The sequence below is a fragment of the Rhipicephalus sanguineus genome, chromosome 7 (genome assembly GCF_013339695.2).
Source record: "Rhipicephalus sanguineus isolate Rsan-2018 chromosome 7, BIME_Rsan_1.4, whole genome shotgun sequence".
Taxonomy (NCBI): Eukaryota; Metazoa; Arthropoda; class Arachnida; order Ixodida; family Ixodidae; genus Rhipicephalus; species Rhipicephalus sanguineus.
Window position 1 is genome coordinate 12,894,261 of NC_051182.1, and position 25,932 is coordinate 12,920,192.

Here is a 25,932-nt window from a genome sequence, read left to right on the forward strand (position 1 = left end):
CCTCGGCTTGTATTCGCAATGTATCCGCGCGATTCAAATGCCTGCCTCCAGGCAATTTGCGAAAATGTTCCATGTTTGCTTTTTTTCCTTGTAATATTTCGCTTTGCATGAATATCCGAGTAATGAACACTTACTCTAAATAAGGTATATCTTGCGATAAAAATATTTTCAGACCACTAATGTTTCTAAATTTTACTAGAAAAAAAACACAAGGTCTACATTGAGGCGCAATTTACACCACGTGGTGCTCCAATTAAAAATCAGCTTTATCGAAAGGAAATAAACATTTCTTCTTGTATGGCCAGTTTTATTACAATTTTTGTTTTAAGGAAGAAAATTATTCTTCAAGTTCCCCATTGACAGCTATCTTCACATTTGATCATACGTAGGGCTCCGTGTTTTCGTAGTTTATATTTCTTGAAAATTGGAGGGTGTCTTTCGGAGTTTACTTCTCTTAAATCTTTAATTCTCCGAAATTCGGTGTCTAATTTTGCATTATAAGTTGTTGCAATGCCCTCTTATTAATATTATTTTCAATAAAAATGCGTTGCATGGTTGCTGATAATCCTGCTTTTCCATACTTTCATTTTGCTCACTTCCTGTTCATTTGCCCTGTTAATAAGACTGTTCATGTGCACTGCTCTAAACTCGCCAAAGGGGTAGAAGGAGCCAGTAAAGCTGCTTCTCAGCTTTTTCTCCCATTCTCCCTAATCTTCTTGATGAAAAATAAAGGGCCTATTATTATTATTATTCTCAGTACTCCCAAATCTTAGATGACATATCTGAAGATGAAAACATGTGAACGCACTAAGTGTACTTTAGATGTATGGAAGGTTTGAACACGCAAACACACACACACATATAAGTACAAATACTTAAATACGAAACACCTCCGTTTGTTCGTATTACAACCTTAAAGCTTGTTGTAATAGACACAAGCATACTTTACGAGGTTGCTGCCGCTGATGGAGGTGCGCTCCTTTGGTTCGATAATTATCAGCTTTGAAAATGCCCTTTCAAAAACTGAGCTTATCGAATAAAACCGAATTTTCAAAAATTTTACCGCCGAGTGTTTATCGGATTTTTCGGATTATCCCAAAACACGGAGCCCTACAGCAGCTTCCTCCTTGAAGTTTCCCATTGGCGTCAGTAGGGAACTTCAAGAATAATTTTCTTCGTTAAACAAAAAAAATGTGATAAAACCATATAAGAACTACTAATTTCCTATCGATTGAAGTATAAAGCTGCGTTTTAATTGGAGCACCAAGCAGTGCAAATTTCGTCTCAATGTGGACTAAACTGATTGCTTAAAATTGTGATATTTTCTCGTAAAATTTCGAAACATCAGTAATCTGAAAATATCTTTATCGCAAAATATACCTTCTTTAGAGTATTTATTACTCGAATATTCATACCAAGCGAATTATATTACAAGGAAAAAAAGGCAAACATTGGAACATTTTGGCACATTTTCTGTAGGCGTGTGTGACTGAAAAATTGCAGCAATATTAGTGAGCCTCGGACACCTTAGACAAACGCATTCGATATCTAAGCCAAGTTTGGTATTGAAACGAGAAAAGATACTCTCAGAACAATTCTTCTGACAAACGATATTCTGCGAAATTAGTAAGGCTCCAAAATGTTCCAGCAATTCACTGCTTTCAATGCAAGAAATAAGCAAAAAAAATTTTCGAGCACAATTGAGATGGTGGCCAAAATATGGTGTGGAATGAGCAGCTACTGCGCACCTGTTTCAGCGGGGCATGCCGCAAATGTAGCACTTTCGCCTGCAGAGAGAACAGAGGCCGGCTGTTCTCCTTCGTTTCGCCCTAGCTATCGGCGCGCCAAACCCCGGTGTCATTCTTTGTCATCACGCCATTCAAAAGAAGTTAAATGCTGAACTTAACTATCAATGTTGGGCAACAGAACGGATCGGCCACGGTCGCTCAAGAGTCACTGAAATGTTTTCGAGAAAGCGAAGCTAGTCGAAATTGACATTTTGATGAAATGCTATTTAAGTCCTTTTTCATATGTAAAAGAGCAAATTAGATTGAGCAGCCGCAGATAATATATAGCGGGACTACTCTGTACCGCTGACAACGAAAGTGAATCACTTGGAATGAACTGACACGCGAGCTTTGGTAGCGGAGGCACAAACATAGTACTTTTGGAGAGTAAGTTATCCTGAAAACCGCGAGACTCGCATACAGAGCTGATACCGTATACACACAAATCGTACTAAGAGAGAGAGAAGGAACATAGGAAAGGTAGGGAGGTTAACTAATACGTCCACTTTGCTGCCCTACACATGGGGATGGCAATAACGGAGTAAAAGAGAGACACATTTCACATCACACACACAGTGCCGAGTTTCACAGGCGGTCGCTCAATGAAGTTGCTTTCATGTACCGCAGGAGGGCTCGTGTGACTTTCTGGGCTGAGTTGCTGTGCGACCAGGCTCCCAAGATCTTTCCTTCAATAAAGCATAATTAATAATCAACGTGATGGAAGCTGAAGCGGATCGATAATACTGTTTTACTGTATTAATGTATCAGCTGCGACTTGAACATGAAACAAGGTGCTGCGCAAAGTAAACACGGACAAGAAAGTGAACGAGGACGGGCGCAGACTCACGACTGAATTTTGTTGAAAACAAAACGCATATTTATGCGACACAAACCGCAAAATCATCTATGCGCATGCGAGAAACCTGCTTTCATTATTGTACAATGTTATGGAGGTATCACTGACGCAAACGCCTCTTTTTTTTCTTGATGAAGAAAGCCTCGGCAAGCTCGCGTGCCAACTGGTTCTGACTACGCCTCAAGATTTTTGTTGTTGCCAGCAAAGGCTGGCACGGTTTGCCACAGGCAGTCGATGGGCATGCGCTGCAGTGAATAGGCAAATTAGAACCTTGTCCGTTCTTTATCGAAAGCTGGTGTTCCCTTAGTCGTTCATTTATACACCGGCCCGTTTGGCCGATGTATACTTTCCCGCAAGTCAGAGGGATTTCATATACCACCCCCGTCGAGCACTCGACGAACTGAGTGGCGTGGCTTTTGCAAGCTTGCACTAAAAGCTGGGACTAAATGCACAGCTGGGACTGAATGCATTTTTTTCACGCTCAAGGGTCGCGAGCGACATTACATGAGGGTGGGCAAGAAAACATGATAGATAAAAAGAAACCAAAAAAGCAAGAACAGCACCAACAATAACAACAAAAAAAAGAAAAACAGCAGTAGATCACATTTACAAGGATAAAATATGGCTTTTTATGCAGTTTTAAATTGGGCAAACTGGGATGACATGGCGATGTGGGCGGGAAGGTCGTTCCAGTCTTGCGCAGTCTGCAGGAAAAATGACTTCTGGAAGGTGTTTGTTTTAGAGCATACGGAATAGACGGCGTTGGGGTGAGAATGGCGCGATGTCCGATGTGCAGGTCTGATGAATGCATTGCCTGGTGGCAAGGAATGGAAGAACTTATGATACAGGCACAAACGTGAAACTTTACGGCGAGTGGCAAGATGAGGAAGGCTAAGTTGAGATTTGACTGCTGACACACTTATGTTAGTCGAGTAATTCGCGATAATGAATCTGGAAGCACGGTTCTGGATGGATTCGAGCATAGTAGAAAGGTTAGCTTGATGAGGATCAAAAATGGCATTAGCATACTCAAGTTTAGGCCTTACGAGTGTTTTATAAGCTATTAGTTTAGTAGAAGAAGGTGCCGAGGCAAGGTTGCGACGAAGGTATCCGAGAACTCGATTAGCAGAGTTAGTAATGCCAATTATGTGTTGTGACCATGTTAAATCAGATAGATATGAACACCTAAGTATTTGGTAGTGTTAGCAGCGGCTACGGGGTAATTGTGTAGAGTGTAAGTGTTAGCGATGTAGTCTTTACGTCGATGAAAAGTCATTACAAAAGTTTTGTTAATATTTAGGGACATTAACCAGTCTTTACACCATTCCTGTATAGTGTTAAGATCTGTCTGTAAAACGGAAGAATGTAAGATATTAGTTACAGGGTGATACAGCACGCAATCATCAGCGAATAATCTAATGTTAGAGTTGATGTTACGTGGCAAGTCGTTAATGTAAATTGAAAAGAGGAGGGGGCCTAGTACCGTACCTTTTGGAACGCCAGAGGGGAGATTTGCAGGAGTTAGCAACAACAAACTGCCTGCGATGGGTTAGGAATTCGCGAATCCAGTTGAGCACGGAGGGGTCTAAGTTCAGGCATGAAAGTTTAAGCAGTAAGTGATGATGGGAAACCTTATCAAATGCTTTTTCGAAATCAAGAAATATGGCATCAGCGGGGATATTATTATCAAGGTGCGAGTGAATTTCATGCAGGAAAAGGGCTAGCTGAGTTTCACAAGAATGACCGGGACGAAAACCATACTGATTGGGATGGAAAAAATTGTTAGCAGACAAAAAACGCGCTACTTCAGAGTACACGATATGCTCCATTATTTTGCAACAGACACTGGTGATAGATATGGGAAGGTAATTGTTAGGAGACGACCGACTACCTTTCTTGAAGACAGGGACGACCTTCCCGATCCGCCAGTCCTCTGGTACAGAACCTGTATCTAGTGATTGCTGAAATATTAGCGATAATATAACACTGGTTACACGTTCAGTGTTTTTGAGCACCTTGGTATTGATACCGTCAGTTCCAGCAGCTGACGAATTTTTTAAGTTGTCGATGACATGAACAATGCCACTTGGGCTGAAGGTAATACAATTCATGAGCGAATGCGCGTAGGACGGAAATGAAGGAAGGTTCTGAGTGGTTTCAGGGGTGAAAACTGAGCAAAAGGTATTGTTTGGTACAATAGCGACATCCTCTTTGGCAATTGGACAACTATTAGAATCGATTAGTGAAATGCCACCCGTCTCTCCGGGTTTTATAGTTTTCCAGAACCGTTCGGGATTGTTGCGCAGCAAAGAAGGTAGCGTGGTTCCGTAAAAGTGACGTTTGGCTTGCGTGATTGAAGTTGCATAATCCTCAGCTACAGTGAAGTATCTCGCCCAAGCAGTGGTAGAATTGGAACGCTTAGCAGATCTGAATAATCTTTTTTCCCTATTGTTGAGGTTCTTTAGTTTACCGTTAAGCCACGGGGACTGTGCTCGCTCTTTAACAGTAATGGTGGGGACATATTTTGCGATTAGACGTAATATCTCATTTTTAAACATTGACCAGTTAGTTTCAATGGAGCGCGAGTAATAATGATTTTCGAATTCATCACAAAAGACGGCTAGTTCATCAGCCATAGAAGCGTAGTCACCTCTGTCGTACAGTGTCAGAGTTTTTAAAGTTTTCTTGCTGTTCTTTATATAACTGGACAAGGTACCATGAACCCAGTGATCCCTTAGTGGTGGAAGATAAGTCAGTGAGGAACAGATGTCGGCGTCTGTTGTAAATAGTAGGTCGAGAATGTTTGAAGAATGATTTGAAATGCGTGTTGGCTCAGTGACTAGTTGAGATAGGCCGAATGTAAGACATGTGTTCAGGAAATCACTTTCGAAGCTATTTCTTGACAGCGTGACTGCAGGGTTAGTCCAGTCGATCAAAGGAAAGTTGAAATCACCGAAGATAACGATAGGAGAGTTAGGATAGGCTTCCTTGATGGTTTGCAGGCATTCATGAAAGTTTTCATTGAACGAGCTGACGCTACTAGGTGGTCGACAACAGACACCGATAAGCATACGCGGCAACGTAGCATTACAACAAATCCAGAAGAATTCGACATTAGACAATAGTTTTACTGACGTGCAAAGCAAGGACCGGTTTGTGGCAATAAGAACGCCACCACCACGCGAGCCATCGGGTGTATCTTTACGAAATACATCAAAATTAGGAAATGATGGTAACAACTCAGAATCTAGGATAGACGAATTAAGCCATGTTTCGGCTAATAAGACTACATTAGCCGAAGATGAGGAACGAGACTACAAAGCAAGTCCCGCTTAGGTATTAAGCTACGGATATTTGTGTATAGGAATGACAGGGGCGTACGACGTGGTCGACTCGGTTCATTTCGATGTGTAATCTGGCGCTAGGATACACGCTCAACGACCTTCTGCGCAGAGTGGTCATAAATGTAGGTTTTGTTATTGCAGTAAAGGGTGTCGTATCGGAGCTTGAAGTCAAGTTTACGGGCCTTCCCAAACTGCACTAGTTATTCGCGGGCTAAGCGCGTTTGCGAAGAAAAGTCTTCGCTGACACCATAGTCAGATCCTTTGAATTTTTCGCTTTGAAAAAGGATGTTTTGTTTTACTTTAAAATTTCCGAACCTAACAATTACGGGTCGATTTCTACCATGTTTGTAGGAGCCCAGTCTGTGCGCACGCTCAATAGAACTAGAATCAATAGTTAGACCGAGGGATGTCTTGCAGAGATCAAGGATTAGTCGTTCGCTTTCTTGCCAAGATTCTTTTTGCGTATCACTGACACCAAAGAAAACAAGATTATTGCGACGGGACCTGTTATCCGCATCATCCATCCGAGCAGACAGCGATGAAACTTGGCTTGCGCATTCATCAGTAGCTACTTGAAGTTTTTTCACGTCAACTTGCAGAGTGTTGAACGACAAGCACTCCGATTCAATTTTTTCAAGTCTTGTTTTAAATTCATTGAACGATTTCTCGTGATCCGAAAGTGTTAGACGGATTGATTTCAATTCATCAAGTATCGCTGCCTGCCCAGATTGTAGCTCTTTCATTGCACTGACAAGTTCGCGCGACGAAGAATCAGAGAGAGGGCCAGGATTGGCTTCGATATCACCGGCTAGTAGTAACAACTTGAGTAATATACAACTGAAAACGACTGAAAACGCGCATAATCACGCGAAATACTTTCATTTTTACTGTTGTTCGTGCTGCTGAGGTTTTCTACGGCCGCTATTGTATAGTGGTTTCAGCAGTGTCTAGGTTGCCCTGTACTAATCAATTTTCAGTGCACTATTCAATTTTTGTTTTGTTCTCTCTTTTATGACTTTTTGTATGTGACATTTTAATAGTGTTCATCCTCCAATGATGTCGAATAGTATCGGTAGTGTTGTTGAATAAATAAATAAATAAATAAATAAATAAATAAATAAATAAATAAATAAATAAATAAATAAATAAATTAGGGAATGTTATAAAGGTAAATAACTGAATGGAGGAAAGGAATTTTTGAGGGCTCGCTTCTTCGTTTGATAGATTCGTAATGAAAACCAGCAGATAATGAAGCCAAGAGAGGCACAGGGGACGTTAACTGTACTGTTTTAAGTGTGTTTTAACAATTGTGATATAGATGTGGAGAAAGTAAAGTGGACAAAGAGACAACTTGCCGCTGGCAGGGACCGAACCTGCGACCGAACCGTCATCCGAAGGTCACAGGTCGGTCCCTGCCAGCGGCAAGTTGTCTCTTTGTCCACTTTACTTTCTCCACATCTATATCTCAATTGTTAAAACACACATAACACAGTACAATTAACGTCCCCTATGCCTCTCTTGACTTAATTATCTGCTGGTTTTCATCAAAGATAAATAACAGCAACTCTTGAACCAGAAGATGCTGGATACTCGAAGCCAAGTACAGATGTAACAGACATATATAAATCTATTTCGCTCAAATGGAAGCACTATGTGCTTTATCTGGTCGCCAAAAAAAGAGGGGGGGGGGGGGAGAAGCGAAAAAAAAATCATGATGCGTGTTAGCAAACACGAGCGCATGTGTACTGACCTCTGTCCGGGAAAGAAAGCTTCTTGTAGGTTTCCCACTTGAGCACCTTGACGCCGGGTGTCTTCTCCTGCATCTCCTTGTCGAAGTAGACCCACTGCTTGTCGATACTGTCCAGGATGAGACGGCTGTGGAACTTCTTGAGATACTCTTTCAGCTCGGCCGCGTTGACGTACTGGTCGCCATCCTTGTCCAGCTCCTCCACGAACAGTTTGTGCAGATGCTTTTGCACAACCTCTGCGCCGGGATGAAAGGTAGCGCCCGAATTATAAGCGTGGCCCAGTTATGACAGCCAAAACATCCAATTAAACACGCGTTGAGCCAAATATACATGAAGAGTGTGTACTCGACGGCTCGCGCTCATAATGCTGGCGCAGTTCGGTTACAGGACACTTTTCTTCTAAAGACGCAATAATAATAATAATAATAATAATAATAATAATAATAATAATAATAATAATAATAATAATAATAATAATAATGACATGGTTGATCCCTCCGTCATAGGAATCGGAATAACACGAAAGTAAAGCGTGCCGTTACAGAAGTAGCTGAATGCTTACTGTACATTGATATAAGAGAGTTTGCACAATGTATATTGATGTCTGGCACCCACTTTGATGATTGGTGGTACATCTCCATCCCGACGACTAAAGTCCATGTTAAATGATAAAACAAACCCTTGTGGTAGCTGCAGTAGTTAACGGTGAAAGCGTAATCAGAGAACGAGGTGTGATAGCCAGAAGAGCGTCGCATATTGGACGCAGAACCTGGTCACCATCCCGCGGCATGTTAAAATGTGATTGAACACCACGGCCGGACTAGAGGGAAACGCAAAGCGCGTCGTGCCGCCTCGGTAGCCTGGCCGCAATTTTTCTCGGCGCGAGCGCGTAGGCGGGGAACGCGGTGGTACAGCCAGGTGAGGCAGGCGCGCGTCGCAGAGCTATTTTAGGGGCGAAGCTCCTTAAAGCGGCACCCGTTCGTCCCTCGTAGTGCGTAACCAGTCGTAACGCTAGTACCAGATCTTGACCTCCAAGGTGGTGCCGGTGGGAGATTTCTCCTGTGCGTTGTTGAACAATAAAAAATTCGCAGCGTGCGCGTTAACTAAAAGCTGAATTCTTCTGTCTCTCATTCCCCATTAGCAGCCATTGGCATGTTCCAGTAGGAAACGTTAGTAGAAGTAGAAGTGTAAGTGTTAGCTAAAAGCCGACTTCTTCTGTCTCTCATTCCCATTAGCAGCCATTGTTTACCTCCAAGGTAGTGCCTGGTGAGATTTCTCCTGTGCGTGATTAAACAACAAAAATTTTGTTCAAAACGCCGTTGATTGATGAAATAAACCAACGAAAGACGCCAGATGTTTTCTAAAAGCAAAACGAAAAGACGCCAGATGTTTTCTAAAGCAATGGTTTTTCTAAACAGTGAAAATTCACAGCGTACATGTAAAATTAAAGTGAGCTGCAAGTCGTCATAACTCTCATCGAACCTTATTATAAACGCGCCCGATCTCACGTCGGTGATGATGTACTGGGCAGAATTCACGGTAGATTCACGGTTTACCGATGAACCTCCGCAGCTTCGCCAACTCATCATCATTCACTCCGTGGATATGCTGTGATTTTTTTTTTGTTTGTATTAGCGTGATGCTATGAGCCAGGCCGACGCTTTTACGGCGCTTGGGCAAAGGTCGCCACCTCGCGGTGTGTTAAAGGAGTACTGACATGAATTTTAAAAATTTTCGGGTTGTTGCTCTAAATGAAAGCACGGGTGTCGAGAACGCTAAAAAGAGTGCCGTGGTGCCTGGGGATGCATTGCGTATATTTTTAATACCGCTTCTTTCAACCAGCAGTTTCGGTTTCGAGAGGGCGGCTTCATAGTGACGTGTCAAGTCTGCCCGTGACGTCACGGGCAGACTGCAACCCACGAAATATGCACCTGCTGTCCTTTGCTGTCAGTCGAACGTGGTTCATGATGAGTGAACTGTCGTCCAGTGCCTCCGACAGCAATTTCTGTGTTTAGGCTGCATGCAGCACCCGAGATTTCGCAAACCAAGTGAGCTGACATGAAACGTCATAGGGCTCTCCATGCGGTGAAGCTGCCTTGCAGATGCTGGGATATGAAAACTTTAAAATCAAACTTAAATATTTACACGTGTTTCCCGGATGCGGTGTGGGGAGAGCGTGCCAAGGAAACTACATGCCAAGGAAAACAAAAACGTCCGTTTTGCTGCACTTCAAAATCGTGTCAGTACTCCTTTAAGGCATTGACAAAATTCAACTTCTATTGAAAACGCGCCGAACGGGACGGACGTGTAACGCGTTGCAGGTGCTAATCGCGGAGGCCACAGTAATGACGAATTACTTCACCTTACCACTCCCAGAGGTCAACACCACCCAGCCAACCGGGAGAGTGGCAGATATAAAAGGCGCGTTTGTAAAGCCTCCAGAGTCTGTGACCTTCCAGTGCATGATGTACTAAAACGAGTTCGGAAAATGTATCTTTCTCCTGATACAAAAACCTTCTTTTACAAACTCTATACTGATACACTGCCGGTGAAATCATGGTTGCAGAGAAAAGGTATTTTTGTTTCTTCAGTCAACTGTCGTCTCTGCGATGTACCAGAGACAGTAGAACACTGTTTTATTAGCTGCAAAGATGCCATTCGGTTTTGGGACATTCTTCAACGAACTGTTCAAAAATATTTTAACATTAACTCACATACTATACGTCACCTTCTCCCAACGTCTCTTGATGAAGTGCCCTTTGACATGTTTTTCCTTATGGGACTGCACAGTCTTTGAAAAACGCGCATGCAAGACCGTAATGCAGAACTAACCACTGCTTCAAGTATGCATTTCATGCGTATGGCTCTCCATCTAAAGGACATTTACGAAGAACTTGACATGAGACCAGACTGGCACCCCATCTTGATGAGGTGTTCATCCTTACCAGCCTCCACGTGTGACAAGCTTTGAAGAACTTTTCCTGTTGCTCTGGACTTGCACAGTATATATGCATGTAAGCCTTTGAATGCTTGTGCAGTGCTTGTGCGATTATTGTCGCTAAGTGAATGCATCACTACGTCATAGCGTTTGCGATAATTTCAAATACGCATTACAATAAATACCATGAAAGAAAAAAAAAAGTGACCGTGGCGCAGTGGATAGCGTGCCCGGCATCTGGTGTTGCGGACCGAGCGGTCGTGGGTTCGATGCCCGTGGTTATTACTTTGTATATTTTTGTATATTTGTATAATGTATATTTTTTCGACGTCATTTCCGTGACGGAAATGCGTCACTGAAGTCTTGGTGGACCCCGTCATAAATTAATAATAATAATATAATAATAATAATAATAATAATAATAATAATAATAATAATAATAATAATAATAATAATAACATCGGGGGTTTTACGTGCCAAAATCACGATATGATTATGAGGCACGCCGTACTATAGGGCTCTGGAAATTTCGACCATCTGGTGTTCTTTCACGAACACCGACATCGCACAGTACTCGGGCCTCTAGTATTTTGCCACCATCTAAATGCGACCGCCGCGCCCGGGATCGAACTCGTGACCTTCGGTTCAGCAGCCGAGCACCATAACCAATGTACCACCGAGGCGGACTTCTAAGGCCGAAGGAAGGCGGGAAATGTCGTTTGTACGTGTCTTTGTACGTGTCCTGGAAACACATACAAAGACCAACGATTAAAAAATTCGCCAGATCCCACGCGTTGTGGGAATCGGTTTCATGCGAAGCAGTCAGCGAGTACTACTATGCTGTATTTTATGGCTTTGAGCCAAGCGTTACGAGGTGGTTCGACGTGTTTTTGTAAGCGTAGTAGCTGTGTGCACACCGTGGGTTTACCAGGCACGTCAACAACACTGGGGTTTAAAGGGTAACTTATGGTGCAACGTTAGAGTGCCCTCACGTTAGAGTACGTACGTCAGTATTATCGAAACTAAGTGCACTTTAGGGTGCAAGCATGTGAATACCATCGTAACTTTCGTTAATGTATTCCTCCGGTGTCGAGCAATGCTTCAATATAGCTTGCTAAATCATAGGAATACAAATGCAATGTTTATTAGACTGCTATAAAAGAGGAGTCAACACTGGAACCACAGACGTTAATCTAATATGACGCCTGTATCGTAGGAGTACATGTGTAGTGTTTATTGCTTCCTTGTAACATTAGATAGCCAGCACCACAACCACATTTGACGTTACGCCTGCATAGGCTGCTTTTCCAAACCAACTTATAGACATGGCGTGGCTCTGCAGTAGAATACCTGATTGGCACGCAGAATGTTAGTTAATTCGGTTTTTATGGTGCAAAAGCAACTAAGGCTATGCTGCGCCAGTCACAAGGTGTTTTGAGTACTGAATATTGAAATGGTGCAGTTTTAAAGTTTATTTAAGAAGCCACATTCTTTTAGGAAGTTTAGCACAGAAGCCAAGGGTACGAGTGGATCCTCTCCAAGAAGCAGAGTAGGGTGGATTGGCGTATGATATTTGTATAGCTCACTGAAATATTTTCGTCTCTTCGTATAATAATGGCTCCTGTAGTAAACTCCAATAAGCTCCAATAAGCTCCTGTAGTAAACTACAGGAGCTTATTGTTCGTACACGAGTTCCACTGATGCTGCCATTTAGTTAACAGTGCTTGACGAATTTTTCTATTGCTATCTTTCAGGGGATTTTTATTTTTTAAGTCCTTTGTGTGCTGCTAAAGAAGCGTATTTATCTGCTTTTTCGTTGCCAGGTATCCCTACATGGCTTGGGACCCAGCAGAAACGAATAGAAACGGTTTGGCTACTCCGAACGACCATATTTAAAATGTCACCAACTAAAGGTTCACATTAACATTTCGTATGTAAAGCTTTTGGCGCACTTAACGAGTCCGTGTATATTATCGCCTTCTTATGTTCCCCAGTTGTGCTATTTCGAACTGCTTCATACAAGGCATAAGCCTCAGCTGTGAAAATGGATATGCACTGAGGAAGTCTAACACTGACAGCACATTCCCCTGTTACGATCCCAATACCCATATGATTTTCCGTTTTCGAGCCGTCTGTGTAGTATTCGGAGCAATCTCTATATTTATGCTGGAGTGCACGGAATTCCTGGATTATATGTTGTGGTGGGGTGTCTTTTTTTTCTTTAGGTGTGTTAGGGCGAAGTCGCAAAGTTGTGTCAAGCGGCTCAACGCGTTTTCCTTTTCCGTGCCCTCGTTCGTGTTTCAGTATCACATGGTACGCTTCAACTAAAACGAACGTGCAGAGAAGAGAAATAATGATGTGTATGGCACTGGTTTTGCCACTGAGACAAGATATCCTATCTCTTTAATCAGGGCATAGCGAGTCGCGTACACTTCACCGCCTCTGTACTCCCGTCGAATTGAGCGCGTCACGGATTGAAGAAAGAAAGCGACGCCTAGCGCTAAACGCTACATGTAATCGCTGGTCCGCTGCAAGCCAGTAAAAAGATATGGCTGCGAGATTGAAAGGACGCGCACGCGCACTTTCTACGTCAGATGGCGCGGCGATGCAATTTTATCTAAAGCCAATGGAACGGGAAAAGTACCGCGTTCGTTTTCTCTTCGCCGCCCTGCCCTTTCGGCGGCTTCGCCACATAAATGGTCCAGCTCGCTCGCCTCGCTAGCGTCTCCCGGCCTCCGACGCACGGCGCTTTGAAGGGCTATTGCTTTTAATTGCTTTTATAGCCTCGGAGCCTCGGAGTAACCGCGGAGCCGAACCATGAGAGAGAAATAACTAGAAGAATAAGGATGAGATGGGGCTCATTCGGCAAGCATTATCAAATCATGAATGGTAATCTACCACTATCCCTCAAGAGGAAGGTATATAACAGCTGCATCTTACCGGTACTTACCTACGGAGCAGAAACCTGGAGACTTACAAAGAGGGTTCAACGTAAATTGAAGACGACGCAGCGAGCGATGGAAAGGAAAATGACAGGTGTAACCTTAAGAGACAGGAAGAGAGCATTGTGGGTCAGGGAACAAACGGGGGTTAAGGACATCATAGTTGAAATCAAGAAGAAGAAACGGATATGGGCCGCGCACGTAGCACGTCGGCAGGATAACCGGTGGTCATTAAGGGTAACTGACAGGATTCCAAGAGATGGCAAACGCGTGAGGGGGAGACAGAAAATTAGGTTGGTAGATGAGATTAAGAAGTTTGTAGGTATAACGTGGCAGCAGAAAGCACAGGACCGGGTTGATTGGCGGAACATGGGAGAGGCCTTTGCTCTGCAGTGTGCGTAGACAGGCTGATGATGATGATGATGATTATGATAGCCTCAGAAAAGCGAGCAGGAACATTTCGACATCCCGTATCGTTTTGACACTTCATCGCAAGCCTGTTGAGGCATCGAAGAAGGCCTGGGTGCTGCGCTTTTGGGTGCAGCAACCGGCGGGAAACGGACAAAGCTCTCTTTGTTATTCCCAGCGGGAAAAAGGATGCCAAACGATGGGCTGCGTGGCTGCGCAGAATACGGCGCGAAAAATTTGTTCACATGATTGATACCCGGCTTTGTGAGGCAAGCGTTTCATTGAGAATGCGCAAATGTTGTTTCGGGGAATGTTTGCGTCTCCGCTGCACTAGTGCAGCTTGCTTCGCGTGGTTGCCGCAGAAGGTTCATGCACAGTAACATTGCCGGGCAGCTCTTAACTATGTTTGGCGTAAAGTTGACGCCTTTGGGCTCACATATAACGATCAGTGCGCCATGAAAACTGACTGCTACAGATTGTTATTGCATGACGTGACTGTATGACGAACATAAATAACAGTGTTTACCATGAAAATAATGGCACGCATGTCATGTAAGGCATGATTTACGTGCCATGCCCATGGTGCACCCGCGGCCGGTTCGCTGGCTTGATATGCACCAAGATTGGTAGCGCGTGACGTCACTGTATAATTGTGCCTTTTGTGTCAATTCGGCAGATCCCACGCATTGTGGGGATCAATCTAATGCGAAGCAGCCAGCAAAGAGCTGCATTATCCCCTTGTTCGTCTTTGAGGCAGATGAAGTAATTCATGTCATGACACCTAGTTCGCTATATAACGCATATTTGTCATGCATGCATGTACAACATGGTATATCCCTGTAATTTATGTTCGTCACGCACCCATGTCATGCCATACCAAATTTGGTATACACTAGGTTAACAAAACGGCCGGAAGCGCACAAAAACAGTGTAATGTAAACCATGCCGTACATGTCATGCATGTGATGATTTTCACGTTACCACCTGTCATTCATGTTCGTCATACAGTCACCTCGCGCTATACCAATTTTGGTGTATATCAAGCTACTGAACCGGCCGCGAGCGCACCATTAGCGTGGCAAGTAAGTGATGCTGTACATGACATGCAAGTCATGATTTTCATGTTACCACCAGTCACTAACTTTCGTCATACAGAAATATCTCGTTATATCAATTTTGGTGTATATGCATTTCAATAAACGACCGCGAGCGCACCGAGACCATGTCACGTAAATTATGTTTTACATTTTATGCCTGCCATGATTTGCACGTTATGAGCATTAACTTATGTTCGTCATACACTCTTGTGACACCATATCAATTTTCATGTGTATCAAGCTCGCGAAGCGTCCGCGAGCGCACCATGAGCGTGGCATGTAACTCGTGCCGTACATGGCTTACATGCCAATATTTTCATGTTACCACCTGTAGATTATATTCGTCATACAGTCATGTTATGCCATACCAAAATTGGTATACATCCCATTAACGAAACAACCAGGAGAGGCCGTTTCGAAACGGCGCAGTTCGCATTTCTTTATCGCGTTAGTACGCGTGCGCGTGTAGGCAAGTGAAAACTGCCGCTATTTCTTTCCTAATCAGTTAGAGAACAACGGTATGCTTCATTCGGGGCTGCAAAAGCGCACTCAATGCGTGAAACATGCGTTACTCCGCGTGAAATCAACACCGCGCCACCGCAGCTTCGGCCACGCTGGACCAAATATGGCGGCGGGCAGGACGGTCGCGGTACTTTTCCCGTTCCAATGACTTTAGTACCGCGACCGTCCTGATTGCCGCCATACTTAGTCCAGCGCGGCCGAAGCTGCTGCGGCGCGGTGTTGATTTCACGCGGAGTGACGCACTTTTTACGCATTGCTTGCGCTTTTGCAGCCCCGAATGAAGCATAGAGTTGTTCTCTAACTGATCAGGAAAGAAATTGCGGCAGTTTTCACTTGTCTACACACGCACGCACGCGTACTAACGCGATAAATAAACACAAACTGCGCGGCATTTACGCGCTCGGCTGTCGGTATTTATTAAATGCGAAGCATTGCTTAGCGAACTTTTGAGATCTATCTATCTATCTATCTATCTATCTATCTATCTATCTATCTATCTATCTATCTATCTATCTATCTATCTATCTATCTATCTATCTATCTATCTATCTATCTATCTATCTATCTATCTATCTATCTAGCCGCCCACGACTTCGTGCTCTCCTGGCCGTTTCGTTAATTTGATGTACACCAAATTTGGTATGCCATAACATGACTGTATGACAAATATACAGGGTGTTTCAAGAAATGTGTCCGACCTTCTCAAAAAATCAGGAAAATGCGATATTTGATTGCTGCCTTCAGAATTGGTTTTTCTGTAGTGGCGGGGAGTTTAAGATGGTTAAAGAAATTATTTGGGACTGGAATTAAAAAAGTTAAATGAATTACCTTTTTAATTAGTGGAGTTAGGTGGTTGTCTCAAATGGGAGAATTGAAGATCTTCATGCCACAAACCCAACCCAACTTTGAGATTTCGAAAAACTGGCATCTAGTAATAATTACGAAGTAATGAAATTCGACCAAATTCAATGGCGAAACCTAAACAGAAACATGGAAGAGCGCAACTGCCATATTCTTCTGCGACGTCCAAAATGAGTGAATGACTTTTTCTGTAGCGCTAGGCATCTTAAGATGGTTAGAGACATGATTTGAGACAGTAATTAAGAAAATTAAATTAACTTTTTAATTAGTGGAGTTAGGCGACTGTGTCAAATTGAGGAATTGAAGTTCGTCGTGCCAGAAACCCATCCCAACATTGAGATTTCGAAAAAGCGGCCTCTAGTAATAATTACGAAGTAATGAAATTCAACCCAAATCGATGGCTTTCGCTGTTGAAAGCCGTTGCATTCCGTTGAATTTCATTATGCCCCAACAATTACTAGAGGACGCTTTTTCGAAATCTCAAAGCTCGGATGGGTTCCTCGCATGAAGAACTTCAATTCTGCCATTTGACACAATCACCTAACTCCACTAATTAAAAAGTTAATTAATGTAACTTTCTTAATTACTGTCCTAAATGATGTCCTTAACTACCTTAAGATTCCTGCCGCTACAGAAAAAGCAATTCTGAAAGCCCCGAGCAAATATCGCATTTTCCTGATTTTTTGCGAAGGTTGGACACATTTCTTGAAACACCCTGTATATTACAGGTGATGACATGAAAATAATGATATACATGCCATTTACGGCACGATTTACATGCCACGCTCATGGTGCGCTCGCAGCCGCTTCGTTAGCTTGATACACAACAAAATTGGTGTGGCGTGACAAGAGTGTATGACGAACACATGTTATTGGTTATAACGTGCAAATCATGACAGGCATCCCATGTAAAACATGATTTACATGACATGGTCTCGGGACATTCGCGATCGTTTAAAGAAATGCATATATACCAAAATTGATATGACGAGATATTTCTGTATCTCCGCGCTAGAATAGCTATATGGGCAGTCCAACGGGCCCTCGACGCAGCAGAGAGACTTGGACTTTCTCTTCCGATATCGGAGCGGCCCGCAACGTGCTAGAGCGCGTTCCGATGGACCATAACAAAGTTTATCCATCCATCAATCCATCCTTTGTTGTTATTGAGCTCCCTATCGAAACTGAACTCGTGCTGCAAATCACTTTCCTTGCTACAATGTCTGCTACAAAACTTTGTTCATGATCCCCAGTGTATTTCCAGAAAAAATGGGTACGGTATACCACTGCCGAACAAACATTCATTGTATCCAGTATGTCCGCTCAACTGTTTGCACCATGAGCCCCTTTTTACAAGAAATTACCGTATGTTAAAGTATAATTGTTAGCGAAACAGCAGATTTGGCGCAACAAAGCGCCAACAAAGCGCCACTTAAAACACCTTGCCGTCGATTCCATGTTCGGGCAACACCACCTAGATTACTGGGTCGGGCCTCAGTCGGGCCTGATCTGTGGTCGGGCCAGGCCGGGCCGGGTAGGCGAAATTTTTTCTCGGGTTCGGGCCGGGCCCTGGTCTCATTTTGCGTCACCGGGCCGGTTCGGGCGAGTAAATTTGAACGAGTTACGGGCCCGGGCCGAGAATTACGGCCCGTGCAGTGCTCTACCCTGAATCACCAACAGAGGGTCGCGCTTGCGTGCTCCTCTGCTAGCAGATACGCGCGCTCGTTGCGTTTTGTCCTCGGAGGCTGAGGAAGAGCATTCGGAGGAGTATAGACGAGCCGAGGAACGCGTTCGCTGTAGACTCGTGCACACCTGCAACGCAGCAACTAAATTTAGACCTCTGGGTGGTTCAGGGGCCCTTTAACATTTGAAGGCAAACGGCATACAGCTCAGTATTCGTTTCAATAAGAAAAACCACAAAACAAACATCAGAACAGCATGCTGGATGATAAGGCGCCTGTGAACAATGGGAACACCCTCCCACGCGTTCCGGGTAAAGATTAGGTTGCAGCCGCTTTGCACTTCACAAGAGGGCTTCGAATGACGTCAAACCGTCCTTCCTTCTCCCCGCATGTGCTTCCCGCTTTCATATATAAAAGGCAGACCCGTCTAGCAACTCATTCAGTTCATTCTAAAAGTGCCTCGGGGAGACCACGGAAATTAAAGGCACCAGAAAAACAGCGTGAATAGAATGTTCGTCCAAAGGAACAAATTCGTCTTGCTGAAAACGGTCGCGAAGCCAATCACGGTCGACCAAAGCGACCGCAAAGTGATTCTCAGTGGTATTATTCTAAAGTAATAAAACATACCTCTCTCTCCCCTCCAACCCCCCCCCCCCCTCCCATAAGCATGTGTGGTGTTCGATACAGATTCGATGGACATTCACTTCACAGGGCGGAATGGCGGCCAATTTCTCGAATAAAAAAAATCAGCCTGCCTGGTCTTCCTATCCAAAGACACGGACTAATTCTCGCAACACATGTAACGTACAGCTGCTCTGTATTGTGATTGAGGCACGCACAATTCACGAAGAGGCTTGCTTGTCCATGAACATTCGCCGACAGTGTGGCCGTCTGCACATATTGCGCAAGTCGAATCCTGGAAAACACTGAGTATCCTGAAGGGAACACCGAGTGTTTGCATTTTTTTCTATGCCTGCACTTTGCTCTGGTATCTATCTATCTATCTATCTATCTATCTATCTATCTATCTATCTATCTATCTATCTATCTATCTATCTATCTATCTATCTATCTATCTATCTATCTATCTATCTATCTATCTATCTATCTATCTATCTATCTATCTATCTATCTATCTATCTATCGTCCGTCCGTCCGTCCGTCCGTCCGTCCGTCCGTCCGTCTGTCCTGTCCGTCTGTCTGTCTGTCTGTCTGTCTGTCTGTCTGTCTAGACTCTTTTGGAGAGCGCACGAATTTACCAATCGCGAACATTCTAGTATAGACAGCTTCATTTTCAGCGGAACAGAGGTGGGTAGTGGGGTCGACATATTTGCGCAGCGCGAAACGAGCGAGGTAAGATTAGAGGACAAAACACAGGCTTTGTGTCCTCTCATCTGTCCTCGTTCATTTTGCGCTTGGGCAAATATGTCTTTGCTAGATCACGAACTGCCCCAAGCCATCGTTCTGTCCAGTAGTGGGGCTTGCCCAATTTCTGTGGTTGGGAGCTGCAGAAGCTCCGTAGGGATTTATCACTACCCCCGACTTTAAACAGCTCTGCTGTTAATAAATTCGACCTGTGTGTAAAGCGCGGCTCTTACTGCAAGCTTTCTTGCTTGCTAGCTTGCAGGCTCACTACACGCTGTACCGATTCGTCACCACCGAGAACAATGAACAATTGCGCGCGCAAAAAAAAAAGAACAAAAACAGAAAACGAACTGCGAGAAATAATGCGAAATGTTCTTGCTCTCGTCGCTGCACATGTGAGCATTACCTGGCTTTGGCGGTTGGTAGAACTGCTGTTGTTGCTGGCCAGTAGAGGGCGGCGGCGTCTTAGATGCGTCGTTTGCAAGACACAACGTGGCGGCCGCCAGCAACAACGTTGCGAGTGTGGTCTGCATACTCCTGCGAGACAAATGAACAAGTCAGCATGTCGCATTTTCTCGCACAAATGTGGAATTGTTATAATGCTTCTACAGGGAACCGTGCGGTTGACTCCACTCTTTTTGAGAGCGAATGTACAACCATAATTTAAAAAAGAAAGACATCGCAAAAAAGTCAGGAGTGACTATCCAGAGAGAAAAAAATGTTTTAGTGGCACTTATTTATAATTAAACTTCACCGTCAATAGCACGACGTTCGCTTTGCGCGTGACACCGAAAGGAAGGTTAGCATGCTCTGAGAGACATTATGTTTTACCGATCTATTTTAGAAACATGGCATCTTCGTTACAGCCTATGATGATGATGATTATGACGGTTTTAATGACAAAAAAATACTGGCCGGAGGGCTTCAGCGGGTGACTTTTACGCAAATGGAAATTACTTTCCCGAAGATATATGCGCCAGAAAACGTTTCTGCAACGCAAAAAATTTGCGTCCGGATTTTTAACGAGACCTCAGGTTCATAGACGTGGACTTCGCATGCGTTTGCCGGCAAATGCTATTCGCCCATGCGTGGAACAACCAGCCGAATGAGATGCTGTCAGGCGCGAAAAGATAGTGAAAAGCTTGACGAAGTGCCGTGCAAACCATAGGCAGGAACATAAAGTTACTCGAAGAAAACACTAAAATGTCATCGAAAACAGCAGTAGCTCGAGTGATAACCCCCAAACCGCGCGTCGCGCTTCCAATATCAAATAATATCTGCGTAGAAAGTTTCATTGCGACTTTCACTAAATATTTCCGATGACGATGAATTCCCTGATGATCCTTCCAAAAGACAACGCAGAAACTGGATAAAAATACTCTTGGCAACGCAAAAAAGGCTCAGTCGAGAGCCACTAACAATAAAGCGTTCTCGGTCCCTGTAGCGGCGGCTATCGTGCACCGTGAGGGCGCGCTGTCACTGAAATACGCAAGCAATTGAGAGCCAGCGACGTGGACGCGCACCATTTGCTCCGCATCGCTGACGTCACACGACTGTTATCAACGTGTTCACCGCGGAATCGAGGACTAAAAGCCGCGACAAAGCAGGTGGGCATGCCACCCCCCACCCCCTTTTTTTTCTTCTCTCGCTCCACGTGAAAAGGGTTAACAATGATTCCAGTACTATCAAATTGTCGTACTATTTCACAGTTGCACGCCACCTGCCTCGTTCCTTCAGCGACGCCATGCAGCTGCGGAGGAGGCACCGTCTACAGCTTCCTGTCTAGAACAGATGACGCGACAAGCCTAGGGGCTACACAAATCTCATCATCTTTTTTCTCTTTATTCTGCGCGAGATGCGCACGTTGTGAACGCAAGCGCAGGTTAGGACAAACAATTGCGAGGATTGAATGAGCAGACACCGGCTATAGAAGCGGAGAATCGAGTTTATCGAGCGCAACTGGTTTTGTTGAACTCATTGGCACATATTTTCGCACTGGACATAGCATGACGTCTCTATGATCAAGAAAGAGCACATGGCAAAAACTTCGGTTGAGTTGAGGTTACCGAGCTGGGTTCAAATGAGCGCAAATTAGAAGCTGAAGCTGCGAGCTCGTGGCAAGTTTAGCCGAGAGCAGTACACAAAAACGATGTTGCTGAAGTAGATTTTGCAGACCATCTCTTCTCGTGAACGTGTTGGGCAATGCGTCAACTGCTTCGTGAAATCGCAAAAACTACGACACCACTGCCTCCTGGTTAATTTTGAACACGCGGAAATTCGGGACGATGCGCGTTTGTGCGCATCGGCCCAGCAAGTACTCGAACGCACGATCTTGTCTTTATAACCGATTAAGCCATCGATGTGGGGCTATTTTTCATTGACTTATGAGCATAATTTCCATAAGCAACACGTCGTATACTCATTGAAACGGCGTGGCAGGTTCGAGCCTTATCGTCATCGTCATACTTTGCAGCACTCACAAAAAAATACGAAGGGCAAAAGAAGTGCACACGACATGCGCTGAAACGTCTTCCTTTCTTTCTTTTTTGTGAGCGCTCCACAGTCCTAAGTGTGAATCCATACGAGTTAGCTCAGTTTTCTATTCAAATCATGTTTGTGGCCACTACGCTTTCGGAACGATCTATAATAACCGATTTCTTGCGATACATATAATGCCAAAGGGCATTTTTATATTTCTTATTGATATAAATAGCGTGTCTAGATATTTATTCTTTAATATAACTTTATTTGTGCACTGAAATATTTTTCATATTCAATAAATGCATAAAGATGTCCATGCCCTTCCATTGTTGCTATATGTATGTTTAATGTGCCAAAAGCAAAATTATTGGAACTCGGCCATCATTGCACAACAGAGCTGACATCGTGTGGCGCCCAGTGAATGCTCCAAAATGGAGCATATTCTTTCTACCAACGTATCTGCATTGCCCCAGCTTAAAAACGGACAGGTAATAGGGGTCTTGAAGAATACTCGATCGCGGCATGTCGAAAGCAAGCGATGCGCTTCGGGTCGTTCTAAAGTGAATTTCGCGTTCTTATGTCTAGATGGCGCCATATGTGCTTGCGTTAGCGGGAATGCCCTCCGCTGTACTAAAAGGCAAGCAGGGCGTTTCGTTTTAGCGTCAGCGTTGAGACGCACGCCAACGTAAGCGCTTTCCGCTACTCTAAAACTCCCTAATCCCATATAGGGCATTCTTCCAACGTCCAACTTTTGACAAAGTGACTCACTCTTGTAGGCAGCCCTTATCGGAAACAGATTCTCGGAAGAAAGAAAAACCTGCGGTCGAATCCAGTCGCCGCACGAACCGGTCGAACGAAGCGCGATATGGGTCTTGCGCAGCTCGCATAACGGGTTCCGCATTCACTGTGCACGAGGACCCCGCTCTGTGCTCTTGAGAGGGTCCCGCTGGTTGAAGATGAGTCGCCGCGAAAATGCCGCTGAAACGGCTTTAGTATGGTAATTATAAGGGCACTGTATTTATTTAGAGGCAACGCGTTTGCCGACAAATGCTATTCGCCCATAGTGCCCCGAAAAGAGCAAAGGATGCCGCGACTAGGTCTGCGAGATACGAGTCAAACATTCTTACGCAAAGAATAACCATGACATGATAGCTGATAAGTAAAGGAAAACGGAACCTACAATTAAAATTTGCGTCAAATTAGTGTACGAACGAAGTCTATGCTCACAAAATGCGCGCCTTAGAAACAGAAAGCAAGACGCAAGGAAAATGCAACGACATTGGACATATTTAGAGAGGCACTGACACAGACACCTATCTTTTGTACCCGCATTCTAACAGAGCAACTTGTAGTCGCGCGGATTCATTGTTTTGCAATGGATCGGCCCATTGTGTAAAAATAGCTGACCTTGCTGTTTTTTTTTTATAATGCTCCCCGCTTTACTGAGTGTGACGAAAAAAAAAAATGCGCGTGTTCTGTATACTGCAATATTGCTGCCTCTTGTCGTTTAGTAGCTGTTACAAAAGAGCCCGTGCACGCAGCCATATACGCTACTGAGGGAGAGAGTCCTGAGATCTGCCCAAGACAGGTCGCTCGGTCGGGCATCTTCTTCCACGTGTACCCGCTTGGACGTAAGCCGACTACGCGCCCGCTTCGGTCACGCGCTGCACGAAGTTGTCTTGCTCTTTCGCCGTCCGTGCGCTACTGCCTGAATTGTGTACTAAAAGCTAGCCCATCAGTCTGTCCGAGGTGTCCGTTTCCTCTGCGTCTTGTTATTCCGTGAAATTGGTACGAACTTGAGTGAACGTGTTGGGTGCGTTCGAGTGTCCAAATGACGAGAAAAATTACTCGGGCTCAATGACAGACATGCAAGTGGCGAAGAAAGACCGCTTTGCTTGCCACACGCCTGAAAAACACAGGTTCTTGCATGTGTGGGGCCGTAAAGATTGAATTCATGCCCAAAAGCTTTTGAACTACGCAATCTGCTGAAACTTCTTGAAACGTATGGTAATGGCAGCGAAATAGCAACCACTAATATATATGTGCAAGTAACAATGGAAATGGTAACACCCAGCTGCTAGGTTTAGAAGAACAGAAAGTTGGGCGAGTTTGTACTGATCCATGAAGGTACTGGGAAGCGCAGAACACACAAAATACACAAGAAGAATTGGACAAGACGAGCATTCTCTTCAAACTAAAGTTTAGCGCTCGTATTGTTCAGTTCTTGTGTATTTTGTGTGTTTTGCGCTTCCAAGTACCTTCATAGCCCATCTGCTAGTATACTACCTTACAGCACCATGGCGCCCGTGGGAGATAACTGTGGTTCGATCGCTTAACCTAAAAGCACCACTGACGATATATTAACGCTATAGTAAAATCAACAACAGCAAATAAAACAGAGAGCTGCTCATTGTTTAAATAAGAACACCACAATATAATCATAGGTTACCCAATGTCTAATCACATGCCGTAACCTTTGATGCGAAAAGCTGAGATAGCGCTATCACAGAGCTGTATGACCTGCATCGACTAAACACACAGACAACCGCTGGCAATCACGGGAGATAATTTCATTACCTTATCCGAAGCAGCTTTTAAACAATGAGCAGTTACCCGCCTCACGATCACGCAGCCTGCGCCGCAAGCCACGTGGTTACCAGTGATCTACTTCTTCGGCCTCCTCTCGAAATACGACTGCCCGCTTCCACAACCGATACTACCGAGCGAAGAAATCGGGCCGCGCGTTCAGGGGAAACGGAGCATCCAGGTTACGACAAAGAAAGATTCGCCGACAGCCGCACTGACCCCATTGTTCAGCTTTTACATGTTCGCAGCACTGAGCTCCCGCGTCGTCTGCAGCGACCGAACACCGACGTAGCGAAACGTGCCTGCATACCCTGCCTAGCTGCTGCGTTTGTGATACGTGACCGCCACAGGAAGCCTCACCGCGCGCCATACCTTTGCGCATAAAGAAAGGGTTAAAACAGTACGTATCAGCCAGCTGCGTGGAACCTTTTGATGAATGTGCGGACCGTACAGCAAGAGGGCTTCGCTTCACCGGAGCCTCACCTGCTTCAGTCGTAGCTTCCGGGGTCAGTCGTCCACGCCGGCCTGACTTGGTGTGCTCGCGCCGCGCTGTCAACGCCAGGCCAAGTTCGCCGGGGAGCCACGTGTACCTGTCAGGCAGCTTCGTGACGTCAGCGGCTTCTGCTGTACCTGACCACCGGTTCTTCTTACGTCGAGGGCCAACCACACGTTTAGCTGGAGAACACGCTTGGTCGCACCAGGTCGCACCGGTCTTAAGGTCCGCACGGCCCGACTTTGAAGTCCTGCCGGAGATAAGACGCCTCGAGAAGCGAATAGCGCGCCCATCTCCTATCTTTTTTAGTTTTACTGCTGGCGAAAGAGGGCACCACAAGGCCTTGCCACACAATCGACCGAAAATGGCGCGCCGTTTGAACGGCACTACAGGCTGGGTAACCTCAAATGTAGCTTTGCTCTTCGCAGTTATCGCGTAACTATGCTTTTACAAAATATACAGGAACCGAGGCACTTTCTGTTTCTATTTCTATTTTTCTATTAAGATGGCTACCAACTAATGGTGCAGAACTATCAGTAGATTGACTATCGATAACATCCAAGGGCGTAGCCAGAAATTTTTTTCGGGGGAGGGTTCAACCATACTTTATGTATGTTCGTGCGTTCGTTTGTATGAGTGCGTGCGTATATACGCAAGCATAATTGAAAATTTTCCGGGGAGGGGGGAGGTTGAAACCCCCACCCCCCTTGGCTACGCCCCTGATAACATCGATAGTATTTTTTTCAACTATCGATAGTACTACCATCAACAATCTATCGATAGTGCAATCGGTAGTACCATCGTTATTATTACTAGCGATAT

At 44.6% G+C, this 25,932-nt stretch overlaps 1 protein-coding gene across 2 annotated transcripts in view; it reads right to left on the minus strand.

The window, feature by feature from the left end:
- LOC119399294 (calumenin-A) overlaps window positions 1-25,250 on the minus strand; it is a 30,125-nt gene extending 4,875 nt beyond the window's left edge. The window contains exons 1-3 of one of the 2 annotated variants that reach the window (XM_037666109.2): window positions 25,101-25,250; window positions 19,957-20,087; window positions 7,738-7,971 (exon numbers count right to left, since the gene is read on the minus strand). In XM_037666109.2, the coding sequence (XP_037522037.1) occupies window positions 7,738-7,971; window positions 19,957-20,083 (361 nt within the window). In that variant the 5' untranslated portion in view covers window positions 20,084-20,087; window positions 25,101-25,250. Of the gene's footprint in view, window positions 1-7,737; window positions 7,972-19,956; window positions 20,088-20,969; window positions 21,092-25,100 lie in introns of those variants that run through there. The other variant, XM_037666108.2, reaches the window with a different exon arrangement.
- Between the last annotated feature and the right edge of the window lie 682 nt (window positions 25,251-25,932).